This window comes from Coregonus lavaretus (assembly GCF_964263955.1).
Source record: "Coregonus lavaretus genome assembly, chromosome: 5".
In the NCBI taxonomy this organism is placed as follows: domain Eukaryota; kingdom Metazoa; phylum Chordata; class Actinopteri; order Salmoniformes; family Salmonidae; genus Coregonus; species Coregonus lavaretus.
The window spans coordinates 10,178,191-10,199,259 of NC_139992.1; the positions used below are offsets into that span (position 1 = coordinate 10,178,191).

A 21,069-nucleotide genomic window follows, 5' to 3' on the forward strand; every position below is an offset into this window, starting at 1 on the left:
CCTGTGTTGTGACACCAGCCTGGCATACAGGACGCCAAACAAAGACAATGTGCTGTGACTGTTCCTGACTGGCCTCTAGTCCCCTGGGATTTCTGTGGTTGAGTGACTGAGATGGTTAGGTACACTGTACACAACACACACCCACTGTGACTGGGATGGTTAGGTAGTTACACAGTACAACACACACACACACACACACACACTGTCTCTCTCTGTTGGAGGATGTGCTCTAGGAGCTCTGCTCTGCTATTAGCCAATGGCCACGGGCAACTGGAGTTTCTGCTTATCCAAGAGCTCTGATTGGCTGAATGGCTTACTGAGCTCTGTTGTTAGCTCTGTTGTATTTTAGAAATGGAACGTGCCTTATCTTGAAAAAAGATCAAGGACTGAAAAGGGACTGACTGGCTGACAGATAGACTGAAGGTACTGTACCATTCGCTAACACTGTCTGTGTATCTCTCTCCAGCTCCCCAGAGACAGTAGATGGTCGGCCCCCGGCCCTGCCTCCCAAACAGTCCAGGAAGAACCTGAGCCAGATCATCCTGGCCCACTCCCAGCAGAGTCTCCTAGACAACCACATCAATGAGATGTACGACATCCCCATGGCAACCGACAAGACCATGGTAAGTCCACCCTGACTCAATCTACCACTGTTTTCATTTTGTTTCATTATTTATTTATTCAGCTGGACCCAAATGACTTAGAACTAGGGCCAGGGTTTTTCTGACCTTTTGACCTGTGAAGCACTCTGGGTCCTTCAGAGGCTCTTTAGGCTGTCAGGAGCTTACGTCCTTTCCAATGTAGACATGTATTAACACATCCCTATGTCTTTCTCTACAGTTGAACGGTGTTGTCCCTCACGACAATCTGGTGCTGGTCAAGATGAGGCCGGATGACAACAGACGATTTGGCTTCAACGTCAAGGTGAGCCGACAAGGTGAAAAATCTATCGATGTGCCCTTGAGCAAGGCACTTAAACCTAATTTGCTCCAGGGGTGCTGTACTACACATTTCACTGCACCTATCCGGTGTATGTGGCAATGAAACATCTTTATTATTATATATTTTTAAATATATAATACTATGCCATGGCAATGCCCTGAGGGTAATCGCCTAATCCTACTGCTCCTAATCCTGACCTTTTGACTTGACCAAGAAAAGCTGGTGATATGGTCAGATTGTTTAGCCCTCTCCATTGCCTTGGTTTTAGGGTGGAGCTGATCAGAAGGTGCCGGTCATCGTGTCTCGTGTGGCCCCTGGGACATCGGTATGTTGTAACACTATCACCAACACCCCATACATTTACAGTACACATACTCATGTTCTTTCTCTCTCAGATACTCAGAAACACGCTCTCACTTTCCCTATCACTTCTGCCCTCACACTCACATTCTTTCTACCCGTCATCTCTCTCGCTATTTCTCTCTCCATCTTTCCCTTCTATCTGTCTCTCTTTCCCTCCCTCTGTCTTGTTCCCTCTCACGCTCTCTCATTCCAACACACACATATTCACACGCTGTATGAAACGTTCCATTGTTTGGAGCGAGAAGTAAGATGAGCCAGTCATACGGTAGACTCACACTTGTCTGTCAATGTAAAGTGCATTGAACTGGTCTGATTTGACATCACTCAGAAATCAAATCAAATTTGATTGATCACATACACATATTTAGCAGATGTTCATTGTGGGTTAGAGAAATTGTGTTCCTAGCTCCAACAGTGCGGTAATATCTAACAATACACACAAATCTAAAAAAGTAAAATAATGTAATTAAGAAATATATAAATATTACAACGAGCAATGTCGGAGTCCGGAGTATAAATGTATATATATATATATATGTGTAATGGGATGTATAGACACTATTGACAGTATGTGGATAGAATATGTAGTATGTCTGAAGAATACGTAGGTACAGCAATAGTTAAATACGATAGGCCTTGACTAGAATACAGTATATACATATGAAGTGGGTAAAACATTATGTAAACATTATTAAAGTGACCAGTGTTCCATTTATTAAAGTGACCAGTGTTCCATGTCTATGTACATAGGCAGCAGCCTCTAAGGTGCAGAGTTGAGTAACCGGGTGGTAGCCGGCTAGTGACAGTGACTAAGTTCAGGGCAGGGTACTGGGCGGGGCCGGCTAGTGGTGACTATTTAACAGTATGATGGCCTTGAGATAGAAGCTGTTTTTCAGTCTCTCGGTCCCAGCTTTGATGCACCTGTACTGACCTCGCCTTCTGGATGGTAGCGGGGTGAACAGGCTGTGGCTCGAGTGGCTGAGTTCCTTGATTATCTTTTTGGCCTTCCTATGAGACCGGGTGCTGTAGATGTCCTGGAGGGCAGGCATTGGGCCCCTGGTGATGTGTTGGGCAGACCGCACCACCCTCTGGAGAGCCCTGCGGTTGCGGACGGTGCAGTTGCCGTACCAGGCAGTGATACAGCCCGATAGGATGCACTCAGTGGTGCATCTGTAAAAGTGTGTGAGGGTCTTAGGGGCCAAGCCGAATTTCTTCAGCCTCCTGATGTTGAAGAGACGCTGTTGCACCTTCTTCACCACACAGTCTGTGTGGGTGGACCATTTCAGTTTGTCAGTGATGTGTACGCCGAGGAATTTGAAGCTTTTTACCTTCTCCACTGTGGCCCTGTCGATGTGGATGGGAGAGTGCTCCCACTGCTGTTTCCTGAATTCCACAATCAGCTCCTTCGTTTTGTTGACGTTGAGGAAGAGGTTATCTTCCTGGCACCACTCCGCCAGGGCCCTAACCTCCTCCCTGTAGGCTGTCTTGTCGTTGTTGGTAATCAGGCCTAGGACTGTTGTCGTCTGCAAACTTGATGATTGAGTTGGAGACGTGCGTGCCCACGCAGTCATGGGTGAACAGGGAGTACAGGAGGGGGCTGAGCACGCACCCTTGTAAGGCCCCTGTGTTGAGGATCAGCGTAGTGGTGTTGCCTACCTTCACCACCTGGGGGCGGCCCATAAGGAAGTCCAGGACTTAGTTGCACAGGGCGGGGTTCAGACCCAGGGCCTCAAGCTTAATGATGAGCTTGGAGGGTACTATGGTGTTGAAGACTGAGCTGTAGTCTATGAACAGCATTCTTGCGTAGGTATTCCTCTTGTCCAGATTGGATAGGGCAGTGTGCAGTGCGATGGCGATTGCGTCATCCGTGGATCTATTGGGGCAGTATGAAAATTGCAGTGGGTCTAGGGTGTCGGGTAAGGTAGAGGTGATATGATCCTTAACTAGCCTCTCAAAGCAGTGAGTGCTACAGGGCGATAGTCATTTAGTTCAGTTACCTTCACTTTCTTGGATATGGTGGACATCTTGAAGGAAATGGGGACAGCAGACTGGGATAGGGAGAGGTTGAATATGTCCGTAACACTCCAGCCAGCTGGTCTGCACATGCTCTGAGGACGCGGCTAGGGATGCCGTCTGGGCCGGTAGCCTTGCAAGGGTTAATACGCTTAAAATGTCTTACTCACGTCGGCCACGGAGAACAAGAGCTCACAATCCTCTGAAGCGGCTGTGGCCTGCGTCGGCGCCAGTGTGTTTTCCTTGAAGGGGGCGAAGAAGGTGTTTAGCTTGTCCGGTAGCAAGGTGTCGTTGTTCGCAACGTGGCTGGTTTTCCCTTTATAATTGTGATTGTCTGGAGTCCCTGCCATATACGCCTTGTGTCTGAGCTGTTGAATTGCGACTCCACTTTGTCTCTGTACTGACGATTTGCCTGTTTGATTGCCTTACGGAGGGCATAACTGGACTCTTTGTACTCTACCATATTCCCAGTCACATTGCCGTAGTTAAATGCGGTGGTTCACGCTTTCAGTGTTGAGTGAATGTTGCCATCTATCCAAATTTGTTGGTTTGGATAGGTTTTAATCGTCACGGTGGGAACAACATCCCCTATACACTTCCTGATTAACTTAGTCACCGTGTCGGTGTATACGTCAATGTTATTCTCAGAGGCAACCCGGAACATATCCCAGCCTGCGTGATCAAAACAATCTTGAAGCATGGATTCCGATTGGTCAGACCAGCGTTGAACAGACCTTACCACGGGTACTTCCTGTTTGAGTTTCTGCCTATAGGAAGGGAGGAGCAGAATGGAGGCGTGATCTGATTTGCTGAAGGGAGAGCGGGGGAGGGCCCTGTAGCCGTCCCGGAAGGGAGAGTAACAATGGTCAAGTTTTTGATGCGCGAGTAGTGCAGGCAATGTTTTGGTAAAACCTTGGTAGCGTATTCCTCAGATTTGCTTTATTAAAGTCCCCAGCTACAATAAATGTGGCCTCAGGATATGTGGTTTCCAGTTTGCACAAAGTCTAGTGTAGTTCCTTGAGAACTGTCGTGGTATCGGCTTAAGGGGGAATATACATGGCTGTGACGATGGCCGAAGAGAATTCTCTTGGGAGATAATGCGGTCGGTATTTGATTGTGAGGTATTCTAGATCGAGTGAACAAAAGTAGCAGTCCCGTCACGGCTCAACTTAAAAGGCTTCAGGATGTTACTCTGATGTTGATGAAGTCAAAGAGAATGAACAGCACTTAGTTCTCTTTGTTGTAATTTACCACAAGCTATTGCTACATATTCACAAAGAGTCACAGAGTTGGAGCGCTGATATAGGATCAGTTTTGCCTTTGGATCATAATAAATAAGGTTATATGGACGGGGATAACCTGATCGCAGATCAGCACTCCTACTCTGAGATGCTTTATGAATTAGAGGCCCAGTGTTCTAGTCTGTTCTTCCCAGTACCACTCTAACCACTTGACCCAACCGTGTTCTGATCACGTTCTCCTCCAACCCTCTACAGGCTGATCTGTGTGTCCCTCGTCTGAACGAAGGTGACCAGGTGGTTCTGATCAACGGTCGAGACATTTCAGAGCACACTCACGACCAGGTGGTCATGTTCATCAAGGCCAGCTGTGAGAGCCACTCAGGAGAGCTCATCCTATTGGTCAGGCCCAATGGTGAGGAGAGGGTTCCGATTGGTGACCAAGTAATCTCCTTGGGTTTACTACATTTTACATTTACATCATTTAGCAGACTCTCTTATCCAGAGCGACTTACAGTAGTGAGTGCATACATTTTCATACTGTTTTCGTACTGGTCCCCCGTGGGAAGTGAACCCACAACCCTGGCGTTGGAAGCACTATGCTCTACCAACTGAGCTACACGGGACCACTATTAAAATGTACAGTTAAAACAGGCCAAATCATTACAATATAGGTAGAAGAACAAGTGACATCAAACAAAAGATAGGCTACCTTCAAACATCCACACTAGCGTATAGCATTCCAGTTAGAATGCATACCTAATACATTGCTTCTTCTTAAGTGGTATGCTGGTGTGAATATTGAAACTGAGCAGAGCCTAAGACTTATTACAGTAATAATAAGAGATGCAATTCTTCTCATGACACTGTTCTAACTAACCATGTTGCTTCCTTCCATGTGTCTCCAGCCATCTATGACATGGTGGATGAGAAGCAGGAGACTGAGCCAGACTTCCAGTACATCCCAGAGAAGTGTCCCCAGGACCCCAGTCAGCTGGACCAGGACGCCTGGAAGGACTCCATGAACACCCTAAAGGAGGGTCTGGTCAGCGGGGAAGTACTAGCCCAGTTTGACGTGAGTCAGTCCTCCCCTCACCTCATCTACAAATTAAAAGCTTTCGTGAGCAAGACTTCTTCCCAATGTTCTTGTGATTTTTGGTTGTACCTCGAGTCATGTTGGTCTTGTTCAGTTTATTCTTTTTTGTATTTTCTGAGGTGACTGGAAATGTGGTGAGCGCAATAGCTCCCCCTAGTTTCTGCACTATTGGTTTCACCTCATTGAGTGCACAAAGGAGGTTACCACTTTCTGGAGGGAAATGTTGCTTAGGACTAGTGGTACACAAGTTCTACAGTATCAGCTTTATTGCTGTTATTTACTGTGCCCTCCAAGTGCAGGGTGATGCCCCTCACTTCTAGGTTATGGCACATAAGACAACTACTGTAATACCTGTTACTGTGTGAGGAATAATCACCAAGTCAAGTAGTTTACTCTATTTATTTATTGTATTTTTACCCCCTTTTTCTCCCCAATTTCGATCTTGTCTCATCGCTGCAACTCCCCAACGGGCTCGGGAGGCGAAGGTCGAGTCATACGTCCTCCGAAACATGACCTGCCAAACCATGCTTCTTAACACCCGCCCGCTTAACCCGGAAGCCAGCTGCCCCAATGTGTCGGAGGAAACACCGTTCAACTGATGACCGAGGTCAGCCTGTAGGCACCCGGCCCACCACAAGGAGTCGCTAGAGCGCGATGAGCCAAGTAAAGACCCCCCCCCCCCCCCCCCCCCCGGCCAAACCCTCCCCTAACCCGGAAGACGCTGGGCCAATTGTGCGCCGCCCTATGGGACTACCGATTACGGCCGGTTGTGACATAGCCTGGGATCGAACCCGGGTCTGTAGTGACGCCTTAGACCGCTGCGCCACTCGGGGAGGCCCCAAGTAGTTTACTTTAAAACAAAAGGCTAATTCTTTGATGCGTCGGCCGCTCGTTGAAGATGTTGAGAAGCACCAGAGTTATAATTTCTTCCTCCGCATTCCGATAACTTCCTGTCTTTCATCAGGCACACTTAACAGCTTACTGTTTCTCTGCCTTGTTGTGTTATTAGACTAGAAGAATGTGCTAAAGTGTGAGGGCAAAGGAAACGCGCACACACATACAGACCAGACATACCGGTATGCACTGAGAAAATGTTTTCCGTTCATGTGTGGGTTTATACAAATAATTGTGTTTTCGTCTTAATCCGCTACTGCACTTCACATACAATGTATGTATGACCATTTTAAAGATTAGTAGCATCTCTTGAATTCCACACACAGCAGGTGGAAGCAGCTTTAGGGAAAGACGTGGACATAGAAGGCATTTTGATTTTGAACATTCAGACATAGCAGGCATTCGGATTCTGAACATTCAGACATAGCAGGCATTCGGATTCTGAACATTCAGACATAGCAGGCATTCGGATTCTGAACATTCAGACATAGCAGGCATTCGGATTCTGAACATTCAGACATAGCAGGCATTCGAATTCTGAACATTCAGACATAGCAGGCATTCGGATTCTGAACATTCAGACATAGCAGGCATTCGGATTCTGAACATTCAGACATAGCAGGCATTCGGATTCTGAACATTCAGACATAGCAGGCATTCTCAGACTGTATTTACGTAAACATTTCATTTTTTATGCTTTGCCGAAATATCATGGCTCCTTGCTCCACATTTCTAAATGTATTGAGGGGGTTAAAGAACGAGGTGCTTGTGTAGAGTTAAAGTAAGATTTGAGATTACCAGTCAAGGTTTTTTTTCTCCTAACGCTTTTATTATTTTCTCACAGCAACTTTACCGGAAAAGTCCTGGAATGACAATGTTGTGTGCCAAATTACCTCAAAACATTTCCAAAAACCGCTACAGAGACATCTCACCCTGTGAGTATCACATCACAGTCTCCAACACACAGTTCACTCTTTACTTTTCTTAGTCTGTGTTAACCCACCATTTCACACTCCTCTCCTTTCTCTCTCCCCCTCTCTCTCCTTCTCTTTTGTTTTTAGATGACGCCACGCGGGTCATTCTGAAAAGCACAGATGACTACATCAATGCAAATTACATCAACGTGAGTGGCTCTAACCTCCTCCCTCATCACATATGCTGTTCGCCTCAGTCGACCCACACTACCATGGACTCTTTGTTCAGCAGGCCTAAAATAGGCCTCTGTCGGCCAAGATGGAGGTGTAGTCTCCACTCCAAGGACTGGAAATGGACACATGCTCTCATGCCCACACACTGTTGATCGTTAACAGCCCAACACACAGGTCTTATTCTCCTCCCTGTACTGTAGATGGAGATCCCGGCGTCCAGCCTGATCAACCGGTACATTGCGTGCCAGGGACCGCTGCCCAACACGTGCCCAGACTTCTGGCAGATGACCTGGGAGCAGGGCTCCTCTATGGTGGTCATGCTCACCACCCAGGTGGAGAGGGGACGGGTATGTACAGTAGGGTTAGACATGTACTGTATCCTCTCTGGGCCTCCAGGGAAAGGGTGCTGGGTGTTTTTCCTGAACAGTGTAACCTAAGAAGGAAAAACTCTAGGTCCTAGTCATGCCCTCAATATACACATGAGTTTTTCTGGAGTAAAGAAACATTTAATTTATCCTATTTTTTTTCCATCATTGATGCCATTCTAATCTGTGTCCGAGGCCTGATGTTGTTGCTCTGTGCGAACAGGTAAAGTGTCATCAGTACTGGCCCAACCCTGACAGCACTGCCACGTACGGCCGCTTCCAGCTGGACTGTCTCACTGAGGAGGGCAACTCCGCTTTCCTGGTCCGAGACATGACCCTCACACACCTTGAGGTACATGATGCTCACCAGTCACTGTTGCTTTTCCCAATGGCCAGTGCTAATGCAATGTCAACTATTTGGAAGTCAAAGTAAACTCAGCGAAATGGTGGATCACAGCTAAAAATGATTCAAAGCGTTACAAACACAGCATTGGAACTATCGCTTAAAGCGTTTAAAAGAGTTGCCATGGTGACTCGTCTTATTTTTCGGCCTCATGCGGTGCAGGTACGGTGGATCATCATGTTGCCATAGGGACCGGCATCTACAGCCATGAGGCTTCCAGTATTAACATGCAGCCTGTGTGTGTTACCATAGCGACACTGATAGATGATGTTGAAAGGGCAAACACACATCCCATAATAGCTTTGATTAACCGTGCTGGTCTGGCTGTGCTCCACCATTGTCAGTGAGGTGTCTCAGTGTGTGTCGTGGTGGGGAATGTTAATAAAGGGGGGTGCAGAGCATAGTCGTTTTTTGTTGTTGTTGTTGTCATGGCGACATTGCACTGACTGTACTGTTGTGTTGCCGTGGTGACAGAGCGAGGAGGTCCGGGAGTTGACCCAGATCCAGTACGTGGCCTGGCCGGACCACGGCGTCCCAGATGACTCCATGGACTTCCTGGACTTTGTCAGCCTTGTGCGGAGCAAACGAGCCGGCAAGGATGAGCCCATGGTGGTCCACTGCAGGTAGGGAGCATAATGCATGACACACATCCTTAGATGTACAGCAAGAAACACTCAAGGAAATCTCGAGTGAAAATGGTCTATGTTTTCACTAAACAACTCTGCATTCATCGCAGGGTCCCTCGATCTGACCTCAGTCCTAGTGTCTTGACTACAGAGGCTACTCCTCTCCCTCTTTGTGGAACTGTCTGAATGTCCTACTAGACTCCTACACACTGCTGTAGTACACAGTCCAGCAGCCCAGAACACTCCAGATAGAACACCTATACACCTTTAGAAATCCACGTCTCAGGCAGATAACTTGGCTAAAGTAAGACCTATCTGACTCAGCCAAGACATGTCTCAACAACACACTGGAACGTATTTAATGTATAGCGCCCAGGGATTGGGAGATTTCTGGATTCCAATCTAGACTTCATTCCATAAACTGATCTTTATGTGTGTTGCTATATGCCAGAAAAATAATTATCCACTGTTTTAACCCTCAATAGTATAAGCCTAGGGGGGGTTCTACTAAGCTAACATATGGAATTGTTTTAAAATGGTCATAGTGTGGATCATTTAGATATTTGATTTGGAATTGTAGGACCCCTTTAAGTATATACATGTTTTTTGGGGGGATAAAACATTGAATTTGGCCTTACTGCTATTAGCCCATATAAAAGCATTGAAAAACAGATTCATACATGGAAAAACAAATAGTCCCCCAAAAAATCTAAAGGAAGTATGTTTTGAAGTGTCTGTCCTATATCTGAGAAATATAAGAAAGATCAGGAAACTATTGTATTTATTTTGACACATATTTAACGCCTTTTTTTAGGCGCTAAACTATTCCATCATATTTTTTAACTGGTACCTGGCTACCTTCAGGCGAGTCTTGTGAGGCTTGTGGGCGGCGTAGAGAAAAACTACCGAGAGACTCACCTTTCCAAAGAGGGGTCATAATAGTTTGTAGGCCAAACCATTCGGACGCTACAGATTTTCGGGATGTCTCATGGTCTGACAAACACCACTGTAGCTCTGCCTCCTTTCACTGCAGACGCGGAAGGCTGATATCGCCGGATATGGTGGATTGAGACACAGCCCATGCAGATATCTCTAGTTTAAAAAGACAGATTTGGATGGGGATTTTTGTATAATGCTAATTGGATTTTCAGCGGGGCTGCGGAATTGACTCGGGTTTTAAAAGGTAGAAATTATGTCATGAGTTTATAGTGAAACTTCTTCCTCCGCCCCCCTTTCCTCCTCTCCCCTTCTCTCCCGCTCGTGTGTCATCACTCAGCGCGGGGATTGGCCGAACGGGAGTTCTCATTACCATGGAGACAGCGTTGTGCCTGATGGAGTGCAGTCAGCCCATCTATCCATTAGACATAGTCAGAACCATGAGGGACCAGAGAGCCATGATGATTCAGACCCCCGTAAGTCCTCCTTTCATAACCTTCTGTTTATCCTCCTCTCTCTCTGTCTCTGTCTCTGTCTCTGTCTCTGTCTCTGTCTCTGTCTCTGTCTCTCTCTCTCTCTCTCTCTCTCTCTCTCTCTCTCTCTCTCTCTCTCTCTCTCTCTCTCTCTCTCTCTCTCTCTCTCTCTCTCTCTCTCTCTCTCTCTCTCTCTCTCTCTCTCTCTCTCTCTCTCTCTCTCTCTCTCTCTCTCTCTCTCTCTCTCCCCTCTTTTGCTGTATCTCTAATTCTCTCTTCCTCCTCACGCTCTCTTCTTCCTCCCCCTCTTCCTCCTCCTTTTCTGGGCAGGCTCGTCTCTCTCGCCTCATTCAAGATGGCTCCTGCTAGCCTCTGAAGACGACCGAAACAATCTGTGTTAGTGTGCGAAGTAATAACAGATGGAGCACAGTGTAGAATAGTACAGTGTTACTAACTGAAAGGAGAGGATCATCCTACTAGGATGATGCTTTATTCATCCCTGTTGTATTGTCAATGGTAGACTTTCCATTGTTACAGTTTACCAGTGATAATCTCTTGTGCCATGACAATGCCATTGTCTCTCCAGATTCCAATCTTTAGGCTAGGCGTAAGGATTTAGTTTCATTCACTCGCCAGGTTCTCTGGTATTGAGCCTGGGCTACAGTATAATACAGTGAGCTCCAACAGTATTGGGACAGTGACAAATGTTTTGTTGTTTTGGCTCTGTACTCCAGCACTTTAGATTTGAAATGATACAATGACGTTAAACTGCAGACTGTCAGCTTTAATTTGAGGGTATTTTGATCCATATCGGGGGAACCGTTTAGAAATCACAGCACTTTTTGTACATAGTCCCCCCATTTTAGTACATACATAGTCCCCCCATTTTAGTACATACATAGTCCCCCCATTTTAGTACATACATAGTCCCCCCATTTTAGTACATACATAGTCCCCCCATTTTAGTACATACATAGTCCCCCCCCATTAAACAGAGTATATAAGTGGAGTTGAGCAGTCGGAAATCCCACTCATCGCTCACGGTGCACGGTGACTACCTGGACCTATCATTTGGTTTTGAAGTAGCCTATTGAAACCAAATCATATGATTTGAATGAAAAGTATTTTAATAAACAACAGAAAAAGGTGACTAAGAAGCACTCATCATTTCAAATAGGCTACATGTCGTATTAAACAGTATATAAACACTCTAAATAGGTCAGGAGCCAGACAGGTAGCCTAAGAAGGAATGAAAATGAAATATTTAGGCTATATTATTTCAATTATTTCAAGGCTATAGCCTACAAAGAAATACATTGTGAAGCATTAGTGAGTGCGACACAATAAGCTGGTAGGGACATAAAGGGCTCAGCATCTAAACAACATGTTGTTGTATTAAATCATTATAGTCTATACATTGTGCATATAGGCTGTGACTTACTTAGAATCTAATACAAGTTTAACGAAAAATGCCTTATTAGGCTCCATCTACAGTGCCTTGGAATTCATTTTTAGAAACATGAGTATGGCCAGAGTCTGTGGCTTCAAGCTCATGCGATGGTACCTGGAGAACAGGCCAGCATCAGAGAATACCCTCTCAGTGCTTGCAGTGCCACTGCGGATGCTAAACACCGTTTGGGCCACTCGCGATGGTACCTGGAGAACAGGCCAGCATCAGAGAATACCCTCTCAGTGCTTGCAGTGCCACTGCGGATGCTAAACACCGTTTGGGCCACTCGCGATGGTACCTGGAGAACAGGCCAGCATCAGAGAATACCCTCTCAGTGCTTGCGGTGCCACTGCGGATGCTAAACACCGTTTGGGCCACTGTTGCCAGACTGGTCAGGGATGCGTCGTTGTTTCTGTAGGTTAAAGCCTAAAGGATTTTAGGTCAAATAACCCTATCAAAACGGAAAGGACCTTCAAAGCGGTAATAGACCCCTTTCCAGTACACGACACACTGACGTCAGATACGCGCGACTCTTGGCTGCAGTAAGAAAGCCATCGCCATCTGTGCCCATTCAACATAGATTTACGTTTTTATTACTTCTAAACAAAATAACTTTTTGGGGTTCTCATACGCTTACAATGATGTTTTGATTCATGCTTGAACAGTCGCTAAGATTATATTTGGTTGTAGCAGCAGTTGTTAGCTAAAATGCTAACGCTCATTGATATAGGCTGTAGCAAAAGCTAGCCAAAGAGCCATTGTACTGGTTGAAGTTCAAGTGTTTTTTAAAGTATAATGCAGTTGATTTGCGATATTGACACACACATTATATTAAGCAGGGCATTCATACGAGCCTTAAAATCCAATTATAATCCAAAAGTAGTGTGAAATGCACTCATAAGCAACATGTAAATAGAGGCTTTTTTTGCTGGCATTCTATGAGAACAGAACGCCCCTGTGTTCTGCCACCAACTTGCGCACATTGCCCTCGTGCGGCAGTGTTTGCAAACACAGAAAGGGGTCTATATGCCAGGCCTATTGGGCCAAAATCAATGATGGCCTATTGTATTGATAATAGAAAGAAAATGAACGAAACTTTTGACCAGAGCCCTATTGGAAGTAGTGCACCTATATAGGGAATAGGGTACCATTTGGGATGCACACTCTCTTAAGTCTCTGGAGAACTTCACAAGAGTACCATTTGGCCCCGTGCTCAGACCCAGGGTAGCAGGGGTAGAGATGATGCAGGTAGCTTAGTGAGTAAGAGCGTTGTGCTAGTAACCGAAAGGTCGCTGGTTCTAATCCCCGAGCCGACTAGGTGAAAAATCTGTCGATGTGCCCTTGAGCAAGGCACTTAACCCTAATTGCTCCTGTAAGTCGCTCTGGATAAGAGCGTCTGCTAAATGACTAAAATGAAAATGTAATGATGATGATGCTGCAGTGGTAATCTCATTAGAATATGCTGAGCTCTAATGAGGCTAGCACATCCGCAGGGTTCGGGGGAAAAGAGGGGGCTACCATGCGTTTCCTTCCTCCAGTCATACACACTAAACCAAGTACACACATACACAATGAACTAAGTGCGAGCACACACATACACACCCACTCACACTCTTTCCCTAGTACACGTACACAGACTGACGTAAACATACACACATATGTACACGCGCGCAAACACATTCGTGGCACACACACCACTGCACCCCACCTCAGGGAAGTTGGCTGTTCAGATTGTTTATTCACACCTGGCTGCCTCTGTATCCCAATCACTGGGCTCCCGAGTGGCGCAGCGGTCTAAGGCACTGCATCTCAGTGCTTGAGGCATCACTACAGACCCCCTGGTTCGATTCCAGGCTTGAATGTCCCATAGGGCAGCGCACAATTGGCCCAGCGTCGTCCGGGTTTGGCCGGTGTAGGCCGTCATTGTAAATAAGAATTTGTTCTTAACTGACTTGCCTAGTTAAATAAAGGTAAAATAAAAAATAAAAACTGGCTGTCCTGGCTCGTTTGCTCATACCTTGCCATTGGCTCCTAATGTTGTTGACGTTCTCTTCCTTCCCCCTCTCTCCTTTTCTCTTCTGTGTCCTCAGAGCCAGTACAAGTTTGTGTGTGAAGCCATCTTGAGGGTCTACGAGGAAGGCCTGGTCAAACCCCTGAAGTCCACCCTTTACCAGAGAGAACGAGAAGAAGTAGAAAATGGAGAAGAAGAAGAAGAAGAAGAAGAGGAGGATGTTAGTGTTAGCATTAGCGCTAGTGTGACCAGTGTGACTAGTGAGACTAGCGCGACCAGTGATTGCCCTGAACCCTGACCCCTTGGACCTGGGTCAGCCCAGTGCCAGGGAGGAGGAGCCCTGGTTACCATCCTTACCGCCCTGGGCCGAGGAGAGAACAAAGCACTGTTGCACTTTACGCCGTCAAAAAAACAAACAACTGAAAATCATAGACAAATGAATCCAGTTATGTTGAATAGGTACCATTAGGGACATTGTGTGTTCAGGGTTAATTAAAAAAATACATTTAAAACATGGTGAAATTGCTGTAGTAGTGCCATAAGTGCAATGAATGGGCGGGGCTGCGAGAGAGGGAATGTTTTTCAGAGTGACCGATGAGCCCCTCCAAATGAATCTGCAAGACGGACACGCCTTTTCTTCCATGTCCCTCCGGCCGAACGAGAGACTCCAGATCTTTTTCAAATAATATTTATTGTGTTTTAGTTTGTCAAACCCTGTCCATTGAACAAAGTGTTTGTTAGAATGAATCTTAGCTTCAGGCTTCCCAAATGAAATCATAGGTAGGAAAAAGTAGTGTGATTCTTTACTTTTTAATGAAAATAGTGGTTTAATTTATTTTTGCTTTTGTCAAATTCAGACACTACACATCAGAGCACTTTGTGTCTAACCCTAGCTAACCTTGTGGCTGATGTGTTGCTATGCCTTGGTGCTTGCATAGAACAAACAAGGAGCCATTGATTGGCATGTTAAACTGTCCAGTTGGTAAACTTTTATAACTTTTTACTGTTTCAAGATGGGAAGGATCTACTCTAAGCAATTTGACAAAGTCCACAGCCACTAAGGCAAATAAAGCGAAGAAAAGTGAGACACGACCTTAAAACAACCTTTAAGTTACGTTCCTCGCTGTCTTTGTTTGTGTGTCTGTCTCTTTAAAAATGTAGAGGACACAAAAAGCATTCAACGAAACCCCACCTCCTCCCTTTTGGATATATTTCAAATTGTACTTAGAGGTTTTAACACACATTCTTTTTATTGGAGATGATAATCACTTAGGATGTTTTAGGTACAGATTTCTGGGCATTTGTTGTACTTGTACCCAACACAATTATGACATGTTTCACTCAAACATCTGACAACACGAGGTGTCCTTCTTTTCACACTGGTTCAACTGTATTTACATTTTCATCAGCTCTTGTATGGGCGTTATCAGCTTGTTTATAGTTTTAGCTACTCTTCTTCTCATGAAAGAGGCTGTTTCTTGCTTTGTTTGGTTACCTGGCTGCTGGCATCTTGGCACTGCAGGTAGTGACACCCTCTCCGATGCACTCTTCTGCACAACCAAACTGCTGTATGCCTGTGTATGTGTGTGAGGATGTGTATGAGTGTGAGAGAGTGCAGCAAGCATGTGTATTTTTAGTGTGTGTGTGTGTGTGTGTGTGTGACACATCAGTTTCTGTTGTGTGTATGTATTATGCCCTGACTGGTGATGCTGTGTCTGTGTAACCATTAGCGAACCCCCTACCATTTCACCATAACCTGGTCATCATTTCTAGCCCAATGTTGTATACCAGGATTAAAGCCTGCTTTCTTGTAAACTCATTTGCCATAGTTCCATCTTATTGACCTGAGGAGACGTGTGTGATGCAGCTATAGCAGGTATATTGGACATGAATACATTGTGACCTATGTGTCCATGCTGTAAGAAGCCTGTGTGGAATCCACAAAACCCTCATTTGATTATACATGGATCCCACTCACTCTGTTATGCCTGGAGAGGATTATGATGACGCATCATAAAGACAAGACTACAGAATGCCACATACAAGACCTGGGTTTCCAGAATCATCAAATGTTAATTTCACAAATGTCCAGCATTGAGATTTGTTCAAAGTGTTGTGATAGCATATTTGGTTACTGTGGGGTTCTGTTTGGAAGCAGGAGGGGAGGAAAGTGGGGTAGGTATGGGAGGGTAGACGAGTTGTATTTTTGTAAAACCGAAACCACAGTTCTTGCTTCTTAACAATGGTCGGCACTTTGCAGATGACTGGGTAGCCATGATTGCTACTGGATATGTCAGAAACAGAAAGTGGTGTTGAATTTTTATTGATCATTTAATTAGTTTTTTAAGACACCTGTAGGGAACAAAAACTCAAAACTACACAGTGCCACTTGTTAATGTTGTGTAAATACACTAGACCATGTAAATACAATGTTGTGTATATAAAACAAATCTTTAAAATAAAAGGGACAATTATTTGTGAGTTAATGTTTTTATATAGAGAATGAAGAAAAAAAGAAAAGAAAAATCGAAGAGAAATTGAAAGCTTCGATTTCAACTGCAACTGCATAACTACATGAAGTTTGTGTTATCAGTTGCTCTGTGTATTGTGCCTTGGCTTGTTATTTCCGGTATTGTTTATTTTGTCGTTTTACAGTGCTTTGAATATGTTTATAAGCTTTCTTATTAACTATTAAAAGCTTGTCTGTGAAAGCATGAAAAAGTGGCTTCATATGACATTGCTTTTCCACACTGCAAAAGTGAGGTCAATGCAATGTTTTGAGAGTAGATTGATGTTACATTTACTTAACTCACACACATACCTGTATTCCAAATTCTACATTTCAGAAGTGTGACTGATGCATCGATTATTTAAAAAGTAGCATAAATGTAAGAATCCTAAAAGAAGTTTATACTTGTAGGTGATGAACCTCCCAAGTTCCAACAGCCTGAATTAGACAGATTACACTGTTTCCATTGAGTCAGCTTTTTAGTTAAGCATCAAGCATGTTGTAATGAAGTGCACAGGTACAGACTAACTGTAAGTCGCTCTGGATAAGAGTGTCTGCTAAATGACTTAAATGTAAATGTACAGGCTGGATATCCATGGCAGGACATATGATGACATAATCATGAAGATCACACTGAAGCCATCAACATGGCCAGTAAGTGGCACTGTTGCTAAATGGAGAGAAAACATACAGTAGATATTTGGTCTTATTGGGAGAAAAAAATGTGTTTTAAAACGATTCCACTGACATGATGCAGTTTTAAAAAATTGAGAATGATGAATCATCTGTTACTGAATGCACTGACTTCCTATGTGAAAATATCTACCGGTATGTCCAGTACTCGACGGGGCCGCATTGGAGAAGGTGAAAAGTTTCAAATTCCATGGCGGCCACATCACTGACGATCTGAAATGGTCCACCCACACATACAGTATGGTGAAGAAGTCGCAACTCACCAGTCAATTCTTGTTCTGAGAAATGAAGGCTATTCCATGCGAGAAATTGGCAAGAAACTGAAGATCTCGTACAACGCTGTGTACTACTCCCTTCACGGAACAGCGCAAACAGGCTCAAACCAGAATAGAAAGAGGAGCAGGAATTTGTTGCATTTGTCGTAGTAAATATATAATGTTATAGCTTGGTCTGACTAAAATCTTGTGCATGACCCATTTTGTGTTGGGCGTTTGTTTTCAATACAATGGACAAAAGGGTCCTATCTTGTCAGCCTTGTCAGCAGGTGGCCAAGGACAACACCCACGCCATAGGTCTCTCAGTTCTTCCAACTCACGAGTTCTTGCTCTGAGGACACACACACACACACACACACATCATCACTGATAACACACACACACACACACACACACATCATCACTGTTAAACACACACACACACACACACACATCATCACTGTTAAACACACACACACACAAATCCCCTTCTCTTAGGCTGAACATTTGAAGACAGAGAACCCGACTCAGAGCCAAATGCAACAGTGACACTAGCCTGAAGGGGACCTCGCCCAACTCATCAGGACCAATCAGAAGATCAGAACTACTAGATTCAACCTACTTCATTTATTGCATAAAATGTCTGCACACAATGTTTCGGGGCTCTCTTCTGATAAACTCCCTACGAGTTTGACGAACGAGTCCGTGCACGCTATTCCAGATATCTTTACCTCTGAATAAACTGCCTTATATTATACAATTATCCACCTTGTCCAAAAGTCTCTACTTGGTCTCGGTTCTCCAGTAAACTTGTGATCATCAACACATTACAACCTGTAATTTAAATTGATTTTTAATTGGATTTCATGTAATGGACATGAACAAAATAGTACAAATTGGTGAAGTGAAATGAAAAAAAATTACTTGTTTCAAAGAATGATAAAAAATAAATAATGGCAAAGTGGTATGTGCATTTGTATTCACCCCCTTTGCTATGAAGCCCCTAAATAAGATCTGGTGCAACCAATTACCTTCAGTCACATAATTAGTTAAATAAAGTCCACCTGTGTGCAATCTAAGTGTCACATGATCTGTCACATGATCTCAGTATATATACACCTGTTCTGAAAGGTCCCAGAGTCTGCAACACCACTAAGCAAGGGGCACCACCAAGCAAGCGGCACCAAACGGGTCAGGGACAAAGTTGTGGAGAAGTACAGATCAGGGTTTGGTTATAAAAAAAATATCTGAAACTTTGAACATCCCACGGAGCACCATTGAATCCATTATTCAAAAATGGAACGAATATGGCACCACAACAAACCTGCCAAGAGAGGGCCACCCATCAAAACTCACGGACCAGGCAAGGAGGACATTCATTAGAGAGGCAACTGTAGTGTCGAGAAAATAATGCTGAGATGCTGTGAGAACAAGAATTCCGCTGACACTGTCCTCAATTATAATTATTTATTACATTTGAAGATCTCAGCGCAAATTTACAGATATCTGCAGACATCTGGAGAATAACCGGACCCAATCTCTAAATATGTTATTCTCCCTTTCTTTGTCCCAAACCATAGTATATATCCTATGTAACCTGATATGGGTGTTTTCCCCTACAGACCAATCCCAGGACTCCACCTAACAGACTTCCTCTGCTTTAGGGTGCCCCTATAGAACTGCTCTCCAGATGCTCCCTTAAGCTGAGTCAACATCCTCTAAGACCATTTGCAACCATTAGCAAAGTCATAAATTGTCCAGATACCACACAACAAAGAGACCAAAGATAACCCAGAAGGAGCTGCAAAGCTCCCCAGCGGAGATTGGAGTATCTGTCCATAGGACCACTTTAAGCTGTACACTCCACAGAGCTGTGCTTTACGGAAGAGTGGCCAGAAAAAAACCATTGCTTAAAGAAAAAAATAAGCAAACATGTTTGGTGTTCGCCAAAAGGAATGTGGGAGACTCCCCAAACATATGGAAGAAGGTACTCTGGTCAGATGAGACTAAAATTGAGCTTTTTGGCCATCAAGGAAAACGCTATGTCTGGTGCAAACCCAAGACCTCTCATCACCCCGAGAACACCATCCCCACAATAAGTTAGGTGAATTTTGGCCTATTCCTCCTGACAGAGCTGGTGTAACTGAGTCAGGTTTGTAGGCCTCCTCGCTCACACACGCTTTTTCAGTTCTGCCCACACGTTTTCTATAGGATTGAGGTCAGGGCTTTGTTATGGCCACTCCAATACCTTGACTTTGTTGTCCTTGAGCCATTTTGCCACAACTTTGGAAGTATGCTTGGGGTCATTGTCCATTTGGAAGACCCATTTGCGACCAAGCTTTAACTTCCTGACTGATGTTGCTTCAATATATCCACATAACTTTCCTTCCTCATGATGCCATCTATTTTGTGAAGTACACCAGTCCCTCCTGCAGCAAAGCACCCCCACAGCATGATGCTGCCACCCCCGTGCTTCACGGTTGGGATGGTGTTTCTCACCTTGCAAGCCTTCCCCTTTTTCCTCCAAACAGAACGATGGTCATTATGGCCAAACAGTTCTATTTTTGTTTCATCAGACCAGAGGACATTTCTCCAAAAAGTACGATCTTTGTCCCCATGTGCAGTTGCAAACCGTAGTCTGGCTTTTTTTATGACGGTTTTGAAGCTGTGGCTTTTTCCTTGCTGAGCGGCCTTTCAGGTTATGTCGATATAGGACTCGTTATACTGTGGATATAGATAATTTTATACCTGTTTCCTCCAGCAACTTCACATGGTCCTTTGCTGTTGTTCTGGGATTGATTTGCACTTTTCGCACCAAAGTACGTTCATCTCTAGGAGACAGAACGCGTCTCCTTCCTGAGCGGTATGATGGCTCTGTGGTCCCATGGTGTTTATACTTGCGTACTATTGTTTGTACAGATGAACATGGTACCTTCAGGCGTTTGGAAATTGTTCCCAAGGATGAACCAGACTTGGGGAGGTCTACAATTCTTTTTCTGAGGTCTTGGCTGATTTCTTTTGATTTTCCCATGATGTCAAGCAAAGAGGCACTGAGTTTGAAGGTAGGCCTTGAAATATATCCACAGGTACACCTCCAAACTGACTCAAATGATGTCAATTAGCCTATCAGAAGCTTCTAAAGCCATGACATCATTTTCTGGAATTTTCCAAGCTGTTTAAAGGCACAGTCAACTTAGTGTATGTAAACTTCTGACCCACTGGAATTGTGATACAGTGGATTAATCTGTCTGTAAACAATTGTTGGAAAAATTACTTGTGTCATGCACAAAGTAGATGTCCTAACCGACTTGCCAAAACTATAGTTTGTTAACAAGAAATGTGTGGAGTAGTTGGAAAACTAGTTTTAATGACTCCAACCTAAGTGTATGTAAACTTCCGACTTCCAACTGTGTGTGTGTGTCACGATCGTCATAAACAGCGGACCAAGGCGCAGCGTGATATGCGTACATCTTTTAATGAGTACTTTCCACAAATAACAAAACAAAAAAACGATACGTGAAGTCTACAGGTTCACCAACACAAACCTATACAGAACAAGATCCCACAATGAACTAGTGCCAACCGGCTGCCTAAGTATGGTTCCCAATCAGAGACAACGAGAATCAGCTGCCTCTGATTGGGAACCACCCTGGCC

General features: G+C 44.5%; 1 protein-coding gene across 1 annotated transcript in view; it reads left to right on the forward strand.

Annotated features, from left to right (window-relative positions):
- Positions 1-15,777, forward strand: part of LOC311128800 (tyrosine-protein phosphatase non-receptor type 4-like) — a 104,260-nt gene extending 88,483 nt beyond the window's left edge. The window contains exons 13-24 of the mRNA XM_084161033.1: positions 467-623; positions 841-924; positions 1,211-1,267; positions 4,815-4,971; positions 5,465-5,631; positions 7,391-7,481; positions 7,608-7,669; positions 7,895-8,041; positions 8,283-8,411; positions 8,937-9,085; positions 10,365-10,500; positions 14,038-15,777. Coding sequence (XP_084017159.1) covers positions 467-623; positions 841-924; positions 1,211-1,267; positions 4,815-4,971; positions 5,465-5,631; positions 7,391-7,481; positions 7,608-7,669; positions 7,895-8,041; positions 8,283-8,411; positions 8,937-9,085; positions 10,365-10,500; positions 14,038-14,256 — 1,555 coding nt within the window. The 3' untranslated portion in view covers positions 14,257-15,777. The remainder of the gene's footprint in view (positions 1-466; positions 624-840; positions 925-1,210; positions 1,268-4,814; positions 4,972-5,464; positions 5,632-7,390; positions 7,482-7,607; positions 7,670-7,894; positions 8,042-8,282; positions 8,412-8,936; positions 9,086-10,364; positions 10,501-14,037) is intronic.
- Positions 15,778-21,069: the final 5,292 nt, after the last annotated feature.